Source organism: Choloepus didactylus, chromosome 24 (genome assembly GCF_015220235.1).
Source record: "Choloepus didactylus isolate mChoDid1 chromosome 24, mChoDid1.pri, whole genome shotgun sequence".
Lineage (NCBI taxonomy): Eukaryota > Metazoa > Chordata > Mammalia > Pilosa > Megalonychidae > Choloepus > Choloepus didactylus.
The window spans coordinates 6,300,794-6,322,960 of NC_051330.1; the positions used below are offsets into that span (position 1 = coordinate 6,300,794).

The following is a 22,167-nucleotide window of genomic DNA, read 5'->3' on the forward strand; positions in this document are numbered from 1 at the left end:
AAAATGTTGATTCTGATAACTTTTTTTTTATCATTGTTCTCATTGCTTTCATGGAAGAAAGGATTTCGAGAGGTTGTTATTTCACCACTTTCCATGACACCACTCCCAATTTTTTTTTAAACAGATAAACTGATGCAGAATAAAAGGTAAGTGATTTATCCGAGACTGTACAACTAGTAAGTAGAGGTTATGGGACTCAAACCTAAGTCTTCTCTTTCTAAATACTATGTTTACTCCACTAAATGCCATGGCTACAAAAACATGAACAAATATGTCAGAATACAAACATGATGGACACTTTCTTGCTACAATAGTTACAGTCTTCTTAGTTAGGCAAAAGAATTGTAGGCAGAGTTTTTAGGTTACAATGTAAAATAAATTAACTCTTTAACTTGGGATGTGTGAGCATGATAAAGGGTATATTTATTCTAGTATCAGTGCAAATGCTGGTATAAACTAATAAAATGAAGAGTGGCAACAATCAAGCAACCATAAAAAGGGAGTAGGAAACTTTTTCTGGATATCATCTTCTGAGAACTTTTTTGAGGATACCCCTTATTAATTTAATTCTCATGGACAAGATATATCAAAATACAAACTAAGAAGTCCTTTCTTGCCATTAATGGTAAGTGTATTCAAATAACATAAATATATATAAACTGCAAACAGAACATACTTGTATTTAAGTTATTCAAATTAAGAAGAAGTTGACAAAGTGGAAGGAAATAAGAATAATTTGAAAGGCAGGTTTAAAGACAAACATTTTAAAAGAAGGAATAAATATAAAGTACCTATTTATAACCCAAAGTAGTCATTGCAGTATCTTTATAAAATAAAAATTTAAAAATTAACAGATAGAAAAGAGTTCTAAACAACTAATAATTCTCATTTTATCTAACACTTAATCCCATTGGTCCAATTAGATTGTTGTTGTATTTCACAAAGCAAATATAAGAAAAGTTTTGGTTCCTTCTACCAGCACAATAAATACAACCAGCAAATTCAGATAATGTTTAGGAACAGGACAGCTAAACCATCAGGCCTTAAAAAAAGGACACTTAAATAAGTGGCATAAAGCATAGTATCCAAGCCAGAATAAGTGCTTCACAAATGTCTGCTGAATGGATGAAGTTTGATATAGCACAGAAACTGTTCAGAAATATTTTTCTTGAGCATATCATGAACAAAATTCATTTCAATTTTGAGAAGTGCTAATAATATCCATAAATACAAGAATACTAAATTGGAAAATACCTAATACTTTACCATAGCAGGCTCTCCAAGAAAAAGAGGAAGCTGATTGATTTTACCATCATTCAATTCTTTTGCCAATATCTAAAACACCAAAAAGGAAATTGGTTAGCACGCACGCACACACACACACACACCCCCAAGGTACTTTCAGAGTCAAGGGACACTGCACCTTTGGTATAACATGCCATATAAATTCCAAGCAAATTAAATGAAAACAGGACAGTCTTGGAAAACTCTTCTTGGAAAACTCTTCTTAACCAGTATAATGACTTTTAGAAATGTACTTAAAACTTGTAACATTTCTATGAGAGAAGAACAGCACTAAATTTCACATCGAGATTTTACTTTTTCATGAACTTCTATGAATATAATTACAAATGCATACAGACATCCATATATACATATAAATAGGAGTGCTCAGCAGTCGCTTCTTAATGCATCCTCAACTTTAGAACCCAGCTACCCCTGACATAACCCAATACTGATTGGCAACACTATCTAATTTAAATCTCACACTATCAAATATATATTAATGTAATAGCAAACTATTTACCTAATGGAACGAACACTGCAGGTAAGAAGGTGCAGTTTTTAATTCACACACCACCCATTCACTTAGAAACTTAAGAGTTATCCCAATGGGAGAATGATCTAAAGGCCCGGATAGCTACACACAGACTCTGCCCTGCTTCCTCCCGTAGTCTAGCTCTAAGGTATCATGCCCTAGAGTACACCAGAGTACATAAGAATTACCATCTAGGATTTGCACACTAAAAAGCTTATATACTCCACGGAGGATAAAGGATATTTTCAATGGTAATTGTTACTATTCTGTATTTTCATCTTTTCTCCCTCAATTCCACTGATTAAATGCATTTGTGTATACTATGTATTTATAACAGAGTAACTGATGTATATTTCATCTGAAGAAACATAAGTGATAACCTTAAATTTAAAATGGAAGCCTCTAAATAATTATAGCCAATGATGTTAGTATTTCTTGCCATTTTGCAACTTTTAACTTTAACTGTTAAAAACTAGATTAATAATGACTCAAAATTAGCCTGACAACTATATTTAATTCTACTATATGTTTTTCTTACATTTTCCAGTAAATTTATGATAGGTGATATTTAATTTTGTATTCGAAAAGAATACAATGTTTTATTTGTATTAAGATGCCTTATGAGCTTAACTACTTACTTCATCAAAGGTTGTGTAAAGAGCTGTTGACTTCAGAGAAGAAAAGAAAAGAAATAATTAAAGCAAAATATAAGTACAGTGTCATTATTCAAAATAGGAAAAACTTCTAGCACATGTCCACAAATCTGAAAACTTCTTTTGAAAATAAACCTTATGTAGAAACCCTAGGAAGAATGTAATTAACAAAATAAACATTATATAAAATGCATGAAAGTATATGTAAATCCCAAAATTAAGCCAACATTAAAACATTGCCCTAACCAGTACTTTAGTTCAGATATTCACAAAATTTATGATTCCAGAACTTCATAAATCACTACTCATGCAAATAGAATATTTCTGCCGATAGCTGTTATTTCTCCACGAGTACAATCTTAATATTTTTTCCAATTAAAAGTCTTTGTTTTACATGCTTCTTGGTGCAATTAGTTTACAGTTTAAAAACACAGGTTCTGCGATCAGATTATTTCACAGTTCTAATCCCAACTTCAACACTTTTAGGAAGTGAAACCCTGGGATACTTACTTAACTCAAAAAGACCCTGGTTTTTTCTATAAAACGGGATATGAATAATACCTATATCAAAAAGTTATTGGGAGAATTAAATAAGATTTTACACATAATGTGATTAAATCAGTGTTTTGTGTAGGTAAGCTCTCAATAAATTTTGCCTTATTTATTAATGCTTAATAACATGCTTTCAAATTGATATTATCAGATGTTCTTTAACATTTATTACTATGACTCTAAAACCTGTAGTTTTATCTCCCAAACCTGTATTGCCCACCCTAAAATTCTTCCTGAGCTCTAGTCCAAATATCCAGATATCTACCAGATATGTCCACTCTCTCCCAAAAGGTAAACTTTTCATTTAACTCCATAAACTACATGCATTACTTTCTAGTTTGTTTTATGGGATTTGTGTAAGTGTTTTCTCTCTCATCCCTAGTAGATAAGCTTCTTAAAAGATAGAGGATCTTATACATCTTTATGAACTCCACTGAACTTGCAGAGACTCATACACCACAGTAAGTATTCAATAAACAACATTTGTGTAGCACTTTATCGTCTTACAAAGTACTTTCTTATATATATAACATTATAAATAAATTAATCTTATGTTTATTCAGGATAAGAAAATGGGCTACTGGCAATGTGGAATATGACTCCTGGGGAGGAATCTAGACCCAGCATCGTGGGATGGAGAACATCTTCTTGACCAAAAGGGGGATGTGAAAGGAAATGAAATAAGCTTCAGTGGCAGAGAGATTCCAAAAGGGGCCGAGAGGTCACTCTGGTGGTAACTCTTACGCACAATATAGACAACCCTTTTCAGGTTCTAATGAATTGGGGTAGCTGGTGGTGGATACCTGAAACTATCAAACTACAACCCAGAACCCATGAATCTCGAAGACAGTTGTATAAAAATGTAGCTTATGAGGGGTGACAATGGGATTGGGAAAGCCATAAGGACCACACTCCACTTTGTCTAGTTTATGGATGGATGAGTAGAAAGATAGGGGAAGGAAACAAACAGACAAAGGTACCCAGTGTTCTTTTTTACTTCAATTGCTCTTTTTCACTCTAATTATTATTCTTGTTATTTTTGTGTGTGTGCTAATGAAGGTGTCAGGGATTGATTTGGGTGATGAATGTACCACTATGTAATGGTATTGTAAACAATCGAAAGTACGATTTGTTTTGTATGACTGCGTGGTATGTGAATATATCTCAATAAAAATGAATTTAAAAAAAAGAGAATAGGCTAAAACTTAAGATATTCCTTGATGAATTACATCTTCTGTGGAGTCATTTTATATGTGCAGTCCAATGAGAAGAAAATAGCCAAATTTATTTATACCAAATGACCAAGCAGCAACTGAGGATAGTTATCACAAAGTCAATTTCAACCATGATGAAATGTGAGCTGTGACTATTAGGATACTAATTCCCTGCACCAGAAAGAACAAAGTATGCAACAGGCACTGGACTTAGGCTCTAGTGGAATAAACATGTCCACATTCCCCTCTTAAGGAACTTGCAAGTCAGATACTTCTACATAAATACATAGAAGGCAAACAGAACTGTCTCCAAGATAAAATAAAACACAGAATGCAGAAAAGAGGAGCTATTAAATTTGAGAAGACAAGGCTCTGGTAAGTCACTATTGTGGCATCAGCCCTTGATCTGAACTCAAAAAGGCAGAAAATTGTGATAATCCTACGAAAGAAAGGGATATGAGGCAAAATATGAGAAAAGACTTGAAGGCATGCAAGATTATGCATATTGGAGAGTGGTGAGGAGCCTAACTTATAATGCAGGATGCTAATGGGAAATAAACTATACAAAGAGGACAGGGCCAGAACACTGAGATCCTAAGAGAGGATGCTAGAAAATGTGAAATTTATTTGGGAGGCCCCTGGAAAGTCACTATAGCAGATGACTACTGTGAAACACATAAGACTATTAGGTCAAGAAAATAATTAGTGGCAGTGTGAGAATGGATTACAGAAGGAAGATGAGGAACAGTTCACGGGTGACTAAGTGGATACAGAGAATGAAGTGCAGGGAAAAGAAAAAGATGATACGAAAGCTTGGTGCCAGAGTCACTAGGATACGTGGTAATAGGAAAAGGAATACCAGAGAAAAAACACCACTGGAGGAAAACAATATGCTTTTTGAGATAAAATACGTTTGAGATGCTGGGGAAAACCTATATGAAGATATTCAGCAAACAGGCGTGAACCACCTCTGGAGACCAGGAGAAATGTCAGTTAGAGACAATGACTTAGGAACCATGGGCACTTCATGCATTGAACTGCTCTCTTAGCACAGCCTTAGCTGCACCTTACAACTTTTGTCAGGTTTTCATTTCACTAGGTTGAGAATATTTTCTAATTGTTGTTGTTCCCACAGAGGTGACAATTTAAGACATGGGATTATGTGAGATTTCCCATGAAGAAAATATCAAAAGAGAAACAAGGTTGAGAAAGAATTTTCAGGAATGCTTGTATTTTATAGAGACAAAGAGGGAGCTAATCTAGTGAAGAAAAAAAAAAATAAGAATACAAGGTGTGGCAGATCCTGCTATTCATACCAGAATAATAAGTATTCTCCCCCACCCTCTACCAATAGGTTCTTCCATTCTCAGTTGGGTAAATGGCCCTATAAAATGTTTCCACGCCTCCCTGGCAGCAAGGTATGACTAAGTTTTAGCCAAGAGGACGTGGTATGTGTAATATCTGGGAAGCGAGCTTACAGACAAGGCAGGCACTCTCCTTTTCTCCTTCTGTTGGCTGGGATGCAGATGTGATGGCTGAAGCAACCAGTTTGAGCCATGAGGAAGAAGTCCTCTTTTGAAGAAGGGCAAGACTACATCACAGAAGGAGCCTGAGTACCTGGCAAGTGTGGAGCAGCCATCTCAGCTCTGCACTGCTTACATTTATGAGAGTAAGAAATAAACTTCTATCTTATTTAAGCCATTATTATTTTGGGATTTCTGTCACTAGCAGCAGAATGTAAGGAGAGACTGCAGATGCCAGGGGGTAGCATCAAAAATCTGAGGATGATAAACAGTGTTAAAGGGTCCTGAGAAGGTAAATAGGCTGGAAACTTGAAGATACCCTTGGAGCAGATAGGGCAACCAGAAGCTAACTCACAAACTCTGTAACAACAGTGGGAGGAAAAAGTTGATAGAAATGTGGTGATGACAAAAACTACTATAATCTATTGCATAACAGTCACTGTTCAAGGTATTTTATACAAATTATCTCTAAATACTACAACTTTCTTGGGAGGTATTATGATCCCGTTTTTAAGGTGAAGAAATGAAAACACATATAATATCAACTATTTTTCCAAGTTCACAGCATAACTGGTAAGTGGCAGAGTCAGGATTCACACCTGGGTCTGTCTGGGCTCTAAAGCCAATACCCCTTCTTCATGTCACACTTTCCTAAACACAGTGGATGAGACACAAGGTCATGATATTTCTGTTCACTAATTCTAATGTTGCAGATTATGTCTCATCTTATTTGGATAAAATGATGAGCCTTTAATTGTGGTCAAACAGAAAAAAACTAAGTGGTTACTACTTTTATGACATCATTAAGTTTAAAAGACTTTTTTGGAAATACTCTAGAACTATAAAAGACAATCATAATAAAATAAATAAAAAATAAAATATAAAAACATTATATTAGGAAGTCACAAAAGATGACAGTCAAGCCTTTCAAAGAAAGTTCTTAGCTAAAAAAATTCATTTAAAGTATAAACAGAAATAAGATAATTTTTTAAAAATTGTTTAATTAGCCATAGAAAACTGCCAAAACAACAAAAGCAAAAATCATCATCAATAATAAAAGCATGTGTACCTCTGCTGTCAGAAGTCTTTTGGGACATTTGTTAACTGTGGCAAAAACATTCCTGAGTCCAGTTTCTAGTTGAGTCAATAATAATAAAGCACAGTCAGCAAACCTGTGGAATTGAAGGACAAATAAGCAAAACTCTACATTTAAAAACAATACTGGCACGAGTTTCACAGTAACTGTGCTGTGTACCAGATATTACTAATGTGATATTAAAAGTAAGGAAAGCTTATATTATTTGCTAATATGAGAAACAAATTGAAAACAAAATCAAAGTCTCATTAGACTAGTGGTTTTAAAACTATTTTCCACAGCTTCCTACTGTTTGATGAGCTATTGCAGTAGCCCAGCAGAATAAAATGCCATCGACGATCTACGTAATTTGCTTCATTACTTTTAAAAAACACTCAGATACCAGGATGTCAGTGGGTTTTCAAGGCCTGAATACATCAGATAATGTAACCTCATAGGAATTAAAAATCAATTCTTTAGACTTCCTGATTTTTATAATGCATAAGTATATTGTCTGCTCTTGAGGGATATAATTTCATAAAGACAAACCTTACTTCAAATTTGTTTCATGACTCTCTACCACCATTTCACTCTTGGTAAGAATTCAAAAAATTATTAAAAAGTTGATTCTATAAAAATAATTATCTGTATCAACTGTATCAAAAAGATGACATATAATGTTCAAAACATAATTAGAAGATGTCTTTTAATTACATGAAGATATTTTATCTTGAGTCTACTCTTGAGTCACCATCATTTCTGTTTATATGTATTTAAATAGCAAAAAAGAATGAAAAGTAAAGGATTTTAAGAAGGACTGGCCTCCAAGCAATCAATAAATGCTTTGAAATACCACCCTTAAGTTACCTGTGTGATCTAAACTTGATTATTGCAACTTCCCAATATGGCAACATAATTTTTAATATAAAAGTAGATGTCTTCATCACTTCTTCTAATATTGAAAGTATTTCAGGAGTAACATCTGCAAAACAGCAAAATATTTTTAAAACCACCACGCTACTCAACTGAAAAAAGGTCTGAATACACTTGGGCAATGACACAAACCAGATGATCTCTTTCTCTACATGAAGTGAAACCTATGCTGTCTGATGCCCGCGTGGGACAGATGGTGCATACCATCAAAGAGAAGGTATCCCTGAACTAGAACTGGACTTGCAGGTGACCTCAGACACCCTTGAACGCAGAGGGAACATGGACAACTGCGTCTCTTTGGTGATTTAGGCTACAACAATTGTGAATAGGGGAGTTCAGGGTTGACCAGTTGAACATACTGACCAAGAGAAGTAAAATATATCTTTCAGAAGATATAAGAGACCCTTTATAATACAGGTGCCTTTGGATAACGGCTAAAGAAGAATGGAATGCAAATTCATAAAGTCAGAAACTAGAATTCTCCACAGCCGGGTGGGGAATGGGGAGTTAATGTTCAATTGGTATGAAGTTTCTGTTTGGGGTGATAGAAAAGTTTTGACAATGGATAATGATGATGGAGACACAATTTGGTGAATGCTCTTGGGGGATATAATTTCAGATGTATATCTGGAAGTAGATGAATAGGGAAATTTCAGACTGTATATAATTACCAGGAAAAAAAAAAAAAAGAACTGTACATCACAAAAAGTGAACCCTAATACAAACTATGGGCTATAAGTAATAGTATAATTATAATTATATTGTTTCATCAACTGTAATAAGGTACTACACTAATGCAAAATAGTAATAATAGGGAAAACTATGTGTGCAAGAGGAGGGTATATGAGAACTCAGCACTTTCTGCATGATGTTTCTGTAAACCTACAATTGCTCTAATAATTAGAGAAAGAGAAAGAGAAAGAAGGAGATGTACAACATAAGATGGTCCTGAGTGATTCTGTATGCCAGCACATCTGAGGGATAAGCTAACTTCTCTCATGAGTACTAACTCATGTAGCTGTGCCTCTCAAAAACACTACATAACAACCCTGGGGACATGGTGGGAAAAAGCAAGGCTTTTTATGTGGTAAAGTTTTACAAGTTCTTCAGGCAGTTTTCAAAGCCACCTCTCCATGTGAGAAAAACTTTACTCCAACTCAAGAATTTAAGTCTTAATGCTACTTAAGCACTTTACAAATATAGTTACGAAGATAATATTAAGCAGAAAAATGTGAAATGTAGTACTTGCCAGGAAAAACAATCAAATCCTCTGAGTTTTTAAGAGTTATGAAAGATCGATGTACCAATGTAAATTCAATTTGTTGAAGGTAACTTTTTAGCAGCTGACCCAATCCTGCTGTCACCAGTAACACCATTGAACAGTATCTGGGGGAAAATACCACAGAGATCTGTTAGAAAAATGAACTCAATTATACATATTAAAAGCTTTACTTTCAAAAAAAAGAAACAGTTTAAAATTAAGAAATCAAAACACCATTACAATTCAGTGATTCAAAGAAATAAGCCATCATGCCACAAAGTAACATGGAGAAACCTGGCACACATATTGCTAAGTAAAGGAGACAACCTGAAGGGGCTACAGATTGCATGATTCCAACCAGATGACACTGGGGTGAAGGCAAAGCTAGAGACAGAAAAACGACAGTGGTGGCCACAGGTTGGAGGTGGGTGGGGTAGGGATGAATAGGTAGGGCACAGAGCATTTTTAGGGCAGTGAAACTATTCTGAATGATGCTATCGCAGCGAATACAAGACATTACCCATTTGTCAAAACCCACAGAACTGTACTCCCAAAGAGCGAACCCTATTGTAAACTATGGACTTTAGTTATTAGTCATGTATCAATTTTGGTTCATCAATTGTAACAAATGTACCTCACTAATTCAAGGTGTTAATAATAAAAGAGAACTGTGGGGGAGAGAGGAGATATATGGGAATTCTCTGTACTTTCTGTGCAATTTTTCTGTAAATCTATAATAGCTCTAAAAATAAAGTTTATTTAAGAAACAAAAACAAATTGCCTTTGGGAGGTAAGCCTGTGAAACCATAACCCCATCACCATTCTAATTACTCTGCTATTGACAGTCAATTTTATCTTTAAAATCCTGTCTCAGAATTCTCTTATTTTTCTAAAAATACATCTTTCCCCCTTGCAGAACTCAAGATAAAACAAACTCTTAAGTGAATTTAAAAAGAAAGAAAGCTACTTCACTAGCAACTTACTTTGGAGGAATTTCTTGAGGTGATGCAAAGCCATGCCATAAGATATTACGCAGGTTAAGTCCACATGGAGAGCCAACAAACACTTTTAGCACATCCATCTAATCAGGGTAAGGAGAGCAATTTACTGAACAACTAAATAATTGCTGAATTACCAAATAAACCAACATAATAGAGATAATCTTTGCTTTTGTCTTTATAACCAACAGAACCAAAAGTGTGGGCTAATAAATAGTAATAATAAAACTAACATATACTGAGCATTTAATATGTACCAGTTACATATTACATGTATTCATTAATTCATTTATCCTCAGAACAGCTATAAGGCACACACTATTATTATTCTCTTTATACAGATGAGAAAATCAGGCATGGAGAGGTGAAACCAAGATCATGAAATTACTACAAGGAAGGTATCTGAACTAAGCAGTACTGCTGTACTGCTTTATACCATATATCAAATGTGCCTATTATTGGAATAAAATAAAACAGAAATGGACAACAGAAATTCAATATTAAATACAGTACACTTATGTGGTGAAATAAAGACACTAAAGCCAAAACCAGGCCATTTAGGCCACTAATTAGCTGCATGATGTTAGTAAATTACTCAAACGTTTTAGAACTCTCTCTCTAAAGTGAAGAACACACCTATCTGCTACAGGGGTCCTAATGAACGGATTGCATCCCTGGGTTTCTTCTTCACCTTAACCCTCCCTACCTCGTTCAGTTGCCTGATGATTATTCATTAGCCTTAAACTCTCTTGACCATGTACCCTCAAGAAGATTCTGAAAAATATGCATGCTTTTTAATCAACATCTAAATTTTTTTTCCTACAAAAATATCCCACGTTAAAATTAGTGCTATTTTAGAATAAAACTGCAATATTATACCTTTAAAGTGTTAAACTTATTTTCTGGATTAAGTTATTAGTATAATCATTAATATATAATCAACCAAAGCAATATACTTAAATTGTCTCTTTGACTGCACTGGAGAGATTCTTCTACCATAAATCACCACTGTAAGATTCAGGATAACGAGAGGTATGTCTTTTTGTGTGTGACTGGAAGACAAGTGATTTTGAAAGGGAAAGTGAGAAAGGAGAATATGTTTGAACTGCTGATGTAATTAATTTTTTTTCCCTAAGGCAGAATCAATTTTGGAGGAACAAGGTACAGCTAATTCTAATCTCTTTATTTTGCTCTGACTCCATAAATTTTAGATGAACGAGCTTACCACAGGCTGCCCAAAGACTTGAGCAAGTTCCTCAGATGCAAGCAGATCTCTTAAAAGAAAGGGGCATTCCTTCCCAGTCAGTAAAAATACCTAAAATTCAAACAAAGTTTTTATAACAATTGTATTATAATGAGCCAATTAATGTTACCAAGAAATATACCCATAAAACAAGTGTTTATAGAAATGACAGGAGAAAAGTACACCATCAAAAGGGAAATATTAAAATCTATGCCAGATGATTGTAATTTTATAGGAAAACAGTAATTAAAATCAAGAAATCTGAGGGTGCTGCAAAACAGTTTAACATTAATCGAAATAATTAAATGGACCAGTAATAAAACAGTTCTTAAACTTACATCACCCAAAGCTCGTTCTAGACACGACGTCAGTTTCATTAAGCTAAGGGAAACAGTAGTAGTTTGTAGACTTTTCAAGGCATCAAATATCTCAGGAAATAACTGTTTAGAAAAAGATACACATTAAATTTTGCACTCCATAAGAAATATTTATCAAAGTAACAATACTGTTATTGAAATTCAAACCTCTAAAAGTTTCAGTTGGCATATTTTTTGGTACTACAGGTAAACATTTTCTATATAAATATAACAAAAACCTAAAGTATTAAGAAAAATATTTTAAGCTCTGAGTTCTTTGAAAATTCTCCCTTTATTTAAATGTTTATTGACAGCAATAAATCTGGCAAATTTGTGAATTAAAAAGTTAAATATTTTGATCTAAATCTTATTTCCCATTTTCGTTTAGTTTAGTTCTTAAAAATAGATAAACATAAGGCAATTCACTCTGCCACTTAAAAAAGCTATTACAAAGAGAGAGGATGATCCCTCTACTCTGAATTAGGAAATTAAAAGTATTTGAGAATTAGACTTGTTAAAGTCACAGATGTATTGTGGTTACTTAATGTGCCAAATGAAATGGAGAAAAACCAACCAACAAATAAACCAAAATGAGATTTGGGCTTGGCCCCAAATCACTTCCTCCTCTCTTCAATTCACCTTTAACAAGACAAACATCTTCATCCCTAGTCTCTTCTTTCCATTTTCTCAATGGAAAGGCCTTTGTTTTACTCTGTACTCTGGAGTGGTCAATTTTTCTTCTGACCCAGGATAAGCACCTATGTACTAAGTGCAATGTCCCCAATCCCCAATCCTATGATAAAATATCAAAACATTTCCTTTGTTCAAAGTGATGCATTTCTCAGCACAGGCACTGAAAACTTTGTATAACAGGTCAAGTTTCTCTTGCAACCCTCAAGGCTTCTCTACAGTTTGAGGGCCTAGGTGATGGAGGAGGCCTCATTAAAATTAGCAAGTAATAAGGGTTCCCAATTGTATTTGTAAAATCTTTTATTTTTAAAGGTTGTTTAAAAGCCATACCTCTGGAAAATTTGTCCACTGGAACCACAATGCATAACGAATTTCAAACTGCATCTTAGTCAAAGATACCAAATGCAAATGAACAGCTTCACATATAGGACCCAGTAGCCTCACACTTTTCTGGTAATCCAGATTTTGGTCTTAAGGAATAAGAAAACAATTTTTAGTATCACAGCTACATATCATATGATGAAAAAATGTCTAAGTTGTCAAAGAAGAAGTGTTTTAATTATAAAATTTCCACGAGAGCAACAATAAGTTTATAACTGAACCTACAAAAATATTGTAGGAAATAATGTACTTAATACTTATTATAAAAGTATACCGTCTGTAGAGAATTTGGAAAATATAGAAAGGTTTAAATAGAGAAAAAAGATTTTCTTTAATTTCTTTGCCTGTACATAAGTTTATATAAAATCAGGTTCATGCTGTACATGTATAAGATCGTAAGTTGATTTTCTATTAGAGTGCAAGATTTCTAATGACATTATTTTAAAACAGTATTATAATACTAATTTATTTTTTTTAATTAATTTTTGCTAAGGTTGGGTCTGAAAATTCACATGGTACACAATCAAAATATATAAAAAGGTGAAAGTCTCCCTCCCAACCACCTAATCATCCTCTTTACAGCATATAAGGTATATGTTGAAATATTTAGACACATACAAGCAAATACAAATATACATACACCTCCTATATTTTCACTTAACAATATGGCTTAGAGAGTTCCTTATCAGAAAGACAAGTTCCTTCATTCTTTTTTACTACTGCCTAATATTCCATTGTATGCATTCACCATAATTTATTTAACCAATCCCGTACTGCCAGATACTTGGTTGTTTCTTTGCTTTGTTTTTGTTTTTGCCATTACAAACAATACTGCAAGGAATAACCCTGCACAAACATCACTTTCACATATTTAAGTATATCTGTCCTTAAAAAATTCCTAGAAATGGAATTGCTGAGCCCAAGAGTATGGTCATTTGTAATTTTTATGACTATTATTAAATTTTCTAAACCTTACCCCTGCTCCAAAAAATGTACAGGAGTGCCTGGAAGACATTAAAAATGACTGTACATTATATTACTGTTCATTTCATACTCTTACGCCACGACTGCTACCTTCTTCTTCCTTATTCTCCTTCTCTCTTCTGTCTAGATTACCGGCTCTGAGAATCATCTCTGAGCCCTGAGACCTATGTCCTCCACAGCCCATCGGCCCTCACTGCCTCCATATCCCTCCTTACCCCAAAGCTGGTTTGCTTAGCCCAGCTTTTCATTTACTCCTATATGCTTTTATGGCCTCAGTGGCCTCAATTCCCCCTCTTTTAACACTGATTCCCTCTCTCTTGAGTTAGACTTATAATATCCTCTAACAAAAATAATAATAAAAAAAACCTGCTACGTCCGAAAAGGGAATTCTACAGGTCAAGATATTTTAAATGGACTGATGATGGGTGTCGAGAGAAAGCACACACCTGACTCTGTATAACTCACACATTCTGTGATTGTCTGCCAGCACACTTCGCCATTTGGAGATACAATGGTATTGATATCACAATTTTCTCTGACTTCAAACCCAAGTTTACAAATCATATCATACACTGATGGAGAAAGACATGTGGTAATAGAATCCTCTATTAATATCTGAAATATAAGACATAAAACACATTGTTAAACAGGAAAGAAAGACGAATATTAATTATGTATTTAAGTCACACAAGAAAATTCTAATTTAGAACGTATTCAGGTATAGCTAATGTTAACACTATTTCTGGATGTCATGAGATCTTTATGATTAAAACACTGTGATTAAACATTGAAAATAAAAATTCACAGAAAATTTTCCCAATAAAAGATAATTGCTTAAAGATTTAAAATTATTTTACTAATCATAATATTTGTCAGGATATGAGTTCACAGAAACTCGATGTGCTATACGAATTGTGCATTATTCCCGTAAGAATTCCTTTAGTCTTCCAGAATTATCAAAATGAGCAATTTTTTATTAGGAGCACAAAGGCAGAAAATCAAGCATAATGAATTTAAAAAGAAGCAAAAAGCATACCTCTAACTCTATAATGGTGTAAAAAAGCAGCAAATCATACTGCTTTTCCATTAAGGATTAAATGATATCAAAATCTATAATTATGACAGTGCACTAAGATCATCCTAAAAATCTGCAAAAGAACATACTCTGAGCCTAACCTGAATCAGGAGCTCTTCATTTTTATGTACCAAGTTGTGTTTTAACAATAGTGATTAAGCTCTGGAGCTTCCTAGTTTGGATGCTGGCAAGCTTTTTTCCCTTCTTGCTCAGTATAATCATTTTACTCTTTTTGCCTTTCCTGTCCCTGAGATGTTTCACTTTCCACTCTCACCCTTGGTTTTCAACTATTCCCTTGTGGGTCCTAACAGATAACTAAGAAATTGCCAAAGAAACATGCCATTATTTCACAATTGTTTCTCTCATCCAAACTACCCCGCTCTATTCTGCTTTGTGATGCTAGAGCTGGGTTACTGCAAGCCACATTACTGCTTTGTCAGCTGGGTCCCTACTAGGATATGCCAGTAGGAGAAGCAAGAGGGAGATACTTTAAGAGATCTCTTTTTATCTTTTCAGATACTTACTTGTATTAGTTAGGGTTCTCTAGGGAAACAGAATCAATGAGAGGTATCTATGACTATAAAATTTATAAAAGTGACTCACGCAACTGTGGGTATGCACAAGTATGTTGTCTCCAAAATCCAAAGAGGCCAACTAAGCGTTGTGCCTCTTTTTTGGTTGTAGGAGGGGCCAGGTGCAACAGCTTATTCTTCACCTTAGAAGGAATATCTCAACAGGCCCCACACCATTGGACACCTAGAAATTTTACTGAGGTGGAAGGCCCCTGTGTTTTTGTTGGATTTATCTCCCATCCTCTGCCATGCAAATACCTTACCGACAAACCTAGAGTAGTTGCTACTTCTTGATCGCTAGGTCCAATCAACATGATATCATCAATATAATGGACCAGTGTGATGTCTTGTGGGAGGGAGAAATGATCAAGATTCCTGCAGACAATATTATGACATAGGGCTGGAGAGTTGATATAACCCTGAGGTAGCACAGTGAATGTAAACTGCTGGCCTTGCCAGCTGAATGCAAACTGTTTCTGGTGGTCCTTACTGACAGCAATTGAGAAAAAAGCATTTGCCAGATCAATAGCTGCATACCAGGTACCAGGAGATGTATTGATTTGCTCAAGCAATGATACCACATCTGGAACAGCAGCTGCAAGTGGAGTCACCACCTGGTTAAGCTTACAATAATCCACTGTCATCCTCCAAGACCCATCTGTTTTCTGCACAGGTCAAATAGGAGAGTCGAATGGGGAAGTGGTGGGAATCACCACCCCTGTATCCTTCAAGTCCTTAAGAGTGGCATTAATCTCTGCAATCCCTCCAGGAATCTGGTATTGCTTCTGGTTCACTATTTTCCTAGGCAGGGGCAGTTTTAGTGGCTTCCGCTTGGCCTTTCCCACCATAATAGCCCTCACTCCAGGAGTCAGGGAACCAGTGTGAGAATTCTGCCAGTTGCTGTGTATGTTTATTCCAATTATGCATTCCGGCACTGGGAAAATAACCACAGAATGGGTCCGGGGACCCACTGGACCCACTGTGAGACAAACCTGAGCTAAAACTCCATCAATCACCTGGCCAAGTTGACACATGAACCTAACCATCACACTACTTAATAATTTCATACCTAGTTAACAATTCTTTACATTAAAATTCTCAAAGTTCAAAAACTGGTGTGTTTTCTGTCTCCTGACTGATACAGAAATAGAATACTTTCAAGGGTTATTAAAAAAGCTTCTTGCATTAAAATTTTTTTTCTTTGTTTTTTCTTTATCTATTTGGCTTCCTGCAATTTAAAAAGCATTCACCCCTAAAGGAATTAGCAGTAGTTCTGCGATAAGAGGTGGCAAACAGAATTGATACTTCTGAACAGAAACCCATGAACTCTCTATTACTAAAGGTGGCCCTAAGTATGGCAACTAAGGCTGTAAGAGAATCCTCTTTTAATTGTAGAACCCCTGCAACAAATCTGCCCATCAACTTCAACTAAACTGTAAGATCCTAGAGCAAAGACCATGCCTTACACACCCTGTATCCTTAGAACATAACCTAGCCCCTGGCACAGAATTAATAAAAGTTTATTGAATGATTGGCTGCTCCCACTCTGAGCAGAAGTACACTCCCTCAAGTCTCCACTCAGCTTTTAGGAGTAACCATATCCTATCCCCTATCAATATATTCTAAAAGTTTGATTTTAGGTTAACTTGTAATCCCATACTCTCTTGAGCAAGACAAGACTCCACTGTTAATTAAGAAATAAAATCTAACCTCAAATCAATAAATATTAGAAGCCACAATATATTAATTGTAACTCACAACATTTACTACCTGGTCACCTGTATGCTTGCATATGCATGTGTGTGTGTGCACCCCATTCCATTATTCTTTGATTACTTCAATTTCCTAGAGCAGCATGCAGTAGTGGAAAAAGTCTGTGCTTTGCAGCTAGACTTATTTGAATCCTTCTTCAGCCACTACCTCCTGCCTTGAAAAATTACTTAACATGTCTGAACTCAGTTCCACAACTGTAAAATGGTACAAAATATTACCACCTTCTAGGTTTGTTATAATACTTGAAAAGCATCTAGAACATAGTACTCAAGGAAAGTATCTACCGGTGTTATTAATTATAGATACTTGATAAATATTTAATTGCCTAAGGAAGGAAAATGAATGAAATCCTTATCATGAGGCAACCCTATAGAATCTAGTCTAAAAGTCACACACAATCTCTTGTGATTTAGTCTTATACTGTTACAGAAATGGTCTAAGAATGACTAATTATGTAATTTTAATCTACAAATGTGAACTGTACAGGTAATTATTACTAAACAGCACTTCACAACACTGCTTAGTGTGCTATGTAGACACAACTTTTTTTAAAGGACACAAGTCATGGTCAGTATAAAATAAGTCTGTGTTTTGTTTGCATGATACTGGCTCTGAGCTTAACAGCTCTAGGTACCTATAAAACCTGTCTGTTATAGTTTTATAGCCCATAACTCTCCACACAAATGTAAAGGGCTTTACATTACTTCTTAAAACTCTCTTTGCAAATTCCAGTTTAAATCCTAGGAGATGATAAAAAAATTCGGCCACTTGAACAAATTGCAGGGAGAGCGCTAAAGGACAAAGGCGGCTCTGGATATACTGTATTTCCAAAACTCAAGGAGCCAATTCATCACTGAGTTTGCAAATCAGCTATAGGTAAGGCTGACCCTGCAGGTTTTGGTCCCTTCGCTTGAGCCACTGGAGACACTTAGGCACAGAAAACAAGCAAAAAAAACACCCCTGATGTTTCATAGCAAAAAGCTCCAGGCTTCCCCCGCTTCGGGTTCACGTTAGAAACCTGATGTCGAGGAGCTATTAGCCATTTACGACACTACTGAAGCACGAATGCGTCTCCCTGTCGCAGACTCACACCGCCCGTGCAGAAAATGTGCAGCCCGAACACAGCCCCTACATGCAGTCACCAGCTACCAACGTTCAGTTATTCACTCATTCAGTTAATATTTGTGAAGCGCCTATTATTGCCTGGCACCGCGGAGGCGCTGAGTTCAGGGAAGTTCAGAGCAGAGCCCAAGTACACCTGACCAGGGTGCCCCCCTGACGCTCTACCTCCATCATTCCTGGGTCGCAGCAGCCAGGGCATGCCGAAAGTCGCAGGCGCGTCCACCCCTCCTTCCGGGCCACCGTAGCGCTTCCGCCCCCGCGCGGCGTGAGTACGTCACTTCCGCTCTCGCAGGAAGTGGCGCGCAGACTCTTGGTGGTTGCCGGGAGACTGAGGGAAAGAGGGCGGTTTGGATCTCCGGGCAAAATGGACAAGCGGGGCCGGGGCGCTAAGATGTCCTCCCCCCAGAACACTCAGAACCCTTCGAACTCTCAGACGCCGCCGACCACGGCTAAGAAGGAGAGGAGGCCTAGCATGTTCGATAAGGAGTCAGTGAGTGCGAGTCCCGCGAGGGGCCGACGCACTTTACTCTTCCTCTTCAGTTCCCTCCTCCTCTTACTACCCCCAAAACGGCAGGAATTTATTTTCCAGATCGGAGACCGAGGCCTGAGCTTGGGTTGGGTACCCTCTATTGGACTCGAGTGCTAAGATTCTTTTAGCTTAGGCTATATAGCTTAGAACGCTACCTTAACAAACTGACAAAATTTTTACGTTTTCAACTTTCTTTTAATTAAGACTTGCTTTGTTTGCACATTTCCTGAGAGTAATATTGCCCTTTAAAATTTTAGAGATTTTGCATATTTTGTGCCATCAGAGGCAGTTTTACTAGCCAAAAATTGACCGTATGTGTGCTGTATGAAAAAATATACGTATGACAAACTGAGAGCCTTTTTTTTTTTTTTTTTTTTTTTTTTTTTTTTAGTTTTTATAAATAGCAGCAGGCTCATTATTTGAAGAATAAGCAGGAGAGAAAATTAAATTGAAAATGTTCTGTACATTAAGGTGTTTTTTAAAATTGACGGAAAATATTCACATTTATCGGTGGCATAACACTAGTATTTGTGTGTAACCATAGTTTGAAAACCATTATGTAATCAAAACTACCGTTTTTTATTGAGACACTGCAAGAAAAAGTAACTTGTCCAGGTATACCCAAGTGTGTAATGATAGAGCTGAGACTATGTCTTGTGACTCGTGGTCCACTTCTCCTGTAGCAGTTTCTTTTCATAATACTTTATGGGATCCCCAATTGTTACAGTGGAGGTGGAGGTAGAGTTAATGGCAGAACACTAATTTCTGAAGACCTTAAAACATTTCAAGATCACTCCCAAGTAATAAGAGAATCAAAGCTATGGCAACATGGCAGGTTTTTTTTTGTTGTTGTTGTGTTTTTTGTAGAAGTACTTTTAAGTTGTTTCTGTTTCTTACTGGTAATTTTAGGAGAATCAAAAAATCCTGAAAGTATTAAAAGCTGATCTTAATAATTTTATCTGAATTGATTCTGGGCTTTTCAATACCCCTTGCACTTAAGTGAATTAAAGGCAAATAAATCTGGCAGGGGGAAGGGATCAGCACTGGTAAGGTCTTTAAGAATCTCTTAAGGTCAGGTGAACAAGGGGTTAAGTCTGAGGTAGGAAGGAGAAGTCTTGCTGGATCTAAGCAGGTGATCAGCTTGGATCAGTAGACTAAGATATACAGCATCGTAAATGTAAGCTACAGAAAGTACATATAGAGTGCCAGCACCTGGGCTAAGACATTTATATACAATACTTAAATGTAATGATGGTTCTTTGCTGCCTACATTTTACGGAGGAAAGGACAAACTGAGAGAGGAAAAATAAGCCAAGTTCACACAACTAAGGAAAAAAGCAAAGCAAGACTAGAAGCCTAAATCTGTTGTTTCTTCAAATTTTATGCTCCCAAACACTGAATATTGGCTGAAGTCTGGGTGTGAGGGGACATGGACCAAGGTGGTTATTGCATGTTTGGTATGGATTGCGATCAGTCACAGCTTTGGATACCTCTTTCAATTTCTTCCTAATTATCGGGCAATTTAGATTTTTTGCCTCTGCTTGTACCTGAAGACCCTGAATACACTGATGAGTCATTTCTCACTTTGAGGTAGCTGATAATTCCCATGTTCCTGAGAATAGGAAAAAATAAGACACAAATCAATATAATGAACATTTGCTGCTTCCTTTTATGTTTCTTCTGGCGTAGCACCTCAATTTTCCTTTGAAGAACTAACTCATTTTCTATTGGATAGAATTTTAGTAGAACTGCCAGTCACTTTCCTTGGCTTTGTGGTGAGGATGAGACTGAAACTAAGCTAATTGGATGAACTGTTTCTGGAATATTACCAAGAAAATGGTTGAGGTTTATTCAAATTGAGGATAGCATGAATTTCTGTCTTTCTGAATCTGGTTCTTTAGTGTTCTCTTCAATTCTGTAAACTACTTCATATCTTTCCAATGAGTTATATTTTTGCTTCAGTTAGCAAGAATAAGTTCCTGTGGCTTGCAAAGATCCCAAAACCTTAAGCAGATTATCAAAAGCTGAAAACTTGGTTAGTCTTAATTTTGCACATACATTTCAAAAAATACACAGACATGGACTGGTGGTTTGATGGGTTGAGCCCTCTACCACAGGATTTACCCTTGGGAAGACTGTTGCTGCAAAGGAGAGGCTAGGCCTCCCTATAATTGTGCCTAAGAGCCTCCTCCCGAATGCCTCTTTGTTGCTCAGATGTGGCTCGCTCTCTAGCTAAGCCAACTTGAAAGGTGAAATCACTGCCCTTCCCTGTACGTGGGATCAGACACCCAAGGAAGTGAATCTCCCTGGCCACATGGAATATGACTCCCGGGGGGGAATATAGACCCGGCATCATGGGATGGAGAACATCTTCTTGACCAAAAAGGGGATGTGAAAGGAAATGAAATAAGCTTCAGTGGCGGAGAGATTCCAAAAGGAGCCGAGAGGTCACTCTGGTGGGCACTCTTACGCACAATTTAGACAACCCTTTTTAGGTTCTAAAGAATTGGGGTAGCTGGTGGTAGATACCTGAAACTATCAAACTACAACCCAGAACCCATGAATCTCAAAGACAATTGTATAAAAATGTAGCTTATGAGGGGTGACAATGGGATTGGGAAAGCCATAAGGACCACACTCCACTTTGTCTAGTTTATGGATGGATGAGTAGAAAAATAGGGGAAGGAAACAAACAAACAAACAGACAAAGGTACCCAGTGTTCTTTTTTACTTTAATTGCTCTTTTTCACTTTAATTATTATTCTTGTTATTTTTGTGTTTGTGCTAATGAAGGTGTCAGGGATTGATTTAGGTGATGAATGTACAACTATGTAATGGTACTGTGAACAATCGAATGTACGATTTGTTTTGTATGACTGCGTGGTATGTGAATGTATCTCAATAAAATGAAGATTTAAAAAAAAAATATCTCATGACCAAGTTTGGTTTATTCTAGGAATCTTAAATAGTCTCAGTGTAAGGAAATACCATATCAATAAGTTAAATAAACTCAGGTTGTTTTAGTCTATGCTCTTATGTTGATCATATTTAAAACCTATTCCTAATTTTATAAAATGTTTTACAAAGGCTTCGTCCTAAATAGAGAGTATACTGAATCCGAAGGCCAATATTATGTATAAAGAAGAGAAGGTAGAGATGTGATTTTTTCCAACATATTAGAATTGCTAAGGGTTATTTTTAAACCACTTGCCTCAACCAGTAAAGAATCATTGTGGTGGAAACCATTGTTAATGAAGGGAGTGTAATTGTATCCCTTGAGTATATGCGGGAGGGGGAGAGATGACAATCAATACCCTAGAGGAGCTTGTCTTAATAAACAAAAACAAAATAGAGAGCTAGTAACACTTCTCTACCCCTGCCCAAGTTCAAAATCAATGAAAAGATAGGTTTCTA

General features: G+C 36.1%; 2 protein-coding genes across 8 annotated transcripts in view; one reads left to right on the forward strand and one right to left on the reverse strand.

Moving 5' to 3' along the window:
- Positions 1-18,474, reverse strand: part of ERMARD (ER membrane associated RNA degradation) — a 127,823-nt gene extending 109,349 nt beyond the window's left edge. For 5 of the 7 annotated variants that reach the window (XR_005214101.1, XR_005214100.1, XR_005214102.1 and 2 more), the window contains exons 1-11: positions 18,390-18,474; positions 14,129-14,297; positions 12,648-12,787; positions 11,610-11,711; positions 11,254-11,343; positions 10,014-10,111; positions 9,019-9,155; positions 7,704-7,818; positions 6,831-6,933; positions 2,458-2,487; positions 1,267-1,335 (exon numbers count right to left, since the gene is read on the reverse strand). Coding sequence is in view for 4 of the 7 variants with exons in the window: in XM_037817610.1 (XP_037673538.1) it covers positions 1,267-1,335; positions 2,458-2,487; positions 6,831-6,933; positions 7,704-7,818; positions 9,019-9,155; positions 10,014-10,111; positions 11,254-11,343; positions 11,610-11,711; positions 12,648-12,787; positions 14,129-14,297; positions 18,390-18,398 (1,062 nt within the window). In the remaining 3 variants the exon portion in view is untranslated. Of the gene's footprint in view, positions 1-1,266; positions 1,336-2,457; positions 2,488-6,830; positions 6,934-7,703; positions 7,819-9,018; positions 9,156-10,013; positions 10,112-11,253; positions 11,344-11,609; positions 11,712-12,647; positions 12,788-14,128; positions 14,298-18,389 lie in introns of those variants that run through there. The other 2 variants (XM_037817609.1, XM_037817608.1) reach the window with 2 other exon arrangements.
- A 62-nt stretch (positions 18,475-18,536) lies between these two features.
- Positions 18,537-22,167, forward strand: part of DYNLT2 (dynein light chain Tctex-type 2) — a 28,569-nt gene continuing 24,938 nt past the window's right edge. The window contains exon 1 of the mRNA XM_037817852.1: positions 18,537-18,714. Within this exon, the coding sequence (XP_037673780.1) occupies positions 18,589-18,714 (126 nt within the window). The 5' untranslated portion in view covers positions 18,537-18,588. The remainder of the gene's footprint in view (positions 18,715-22,167) is intronic.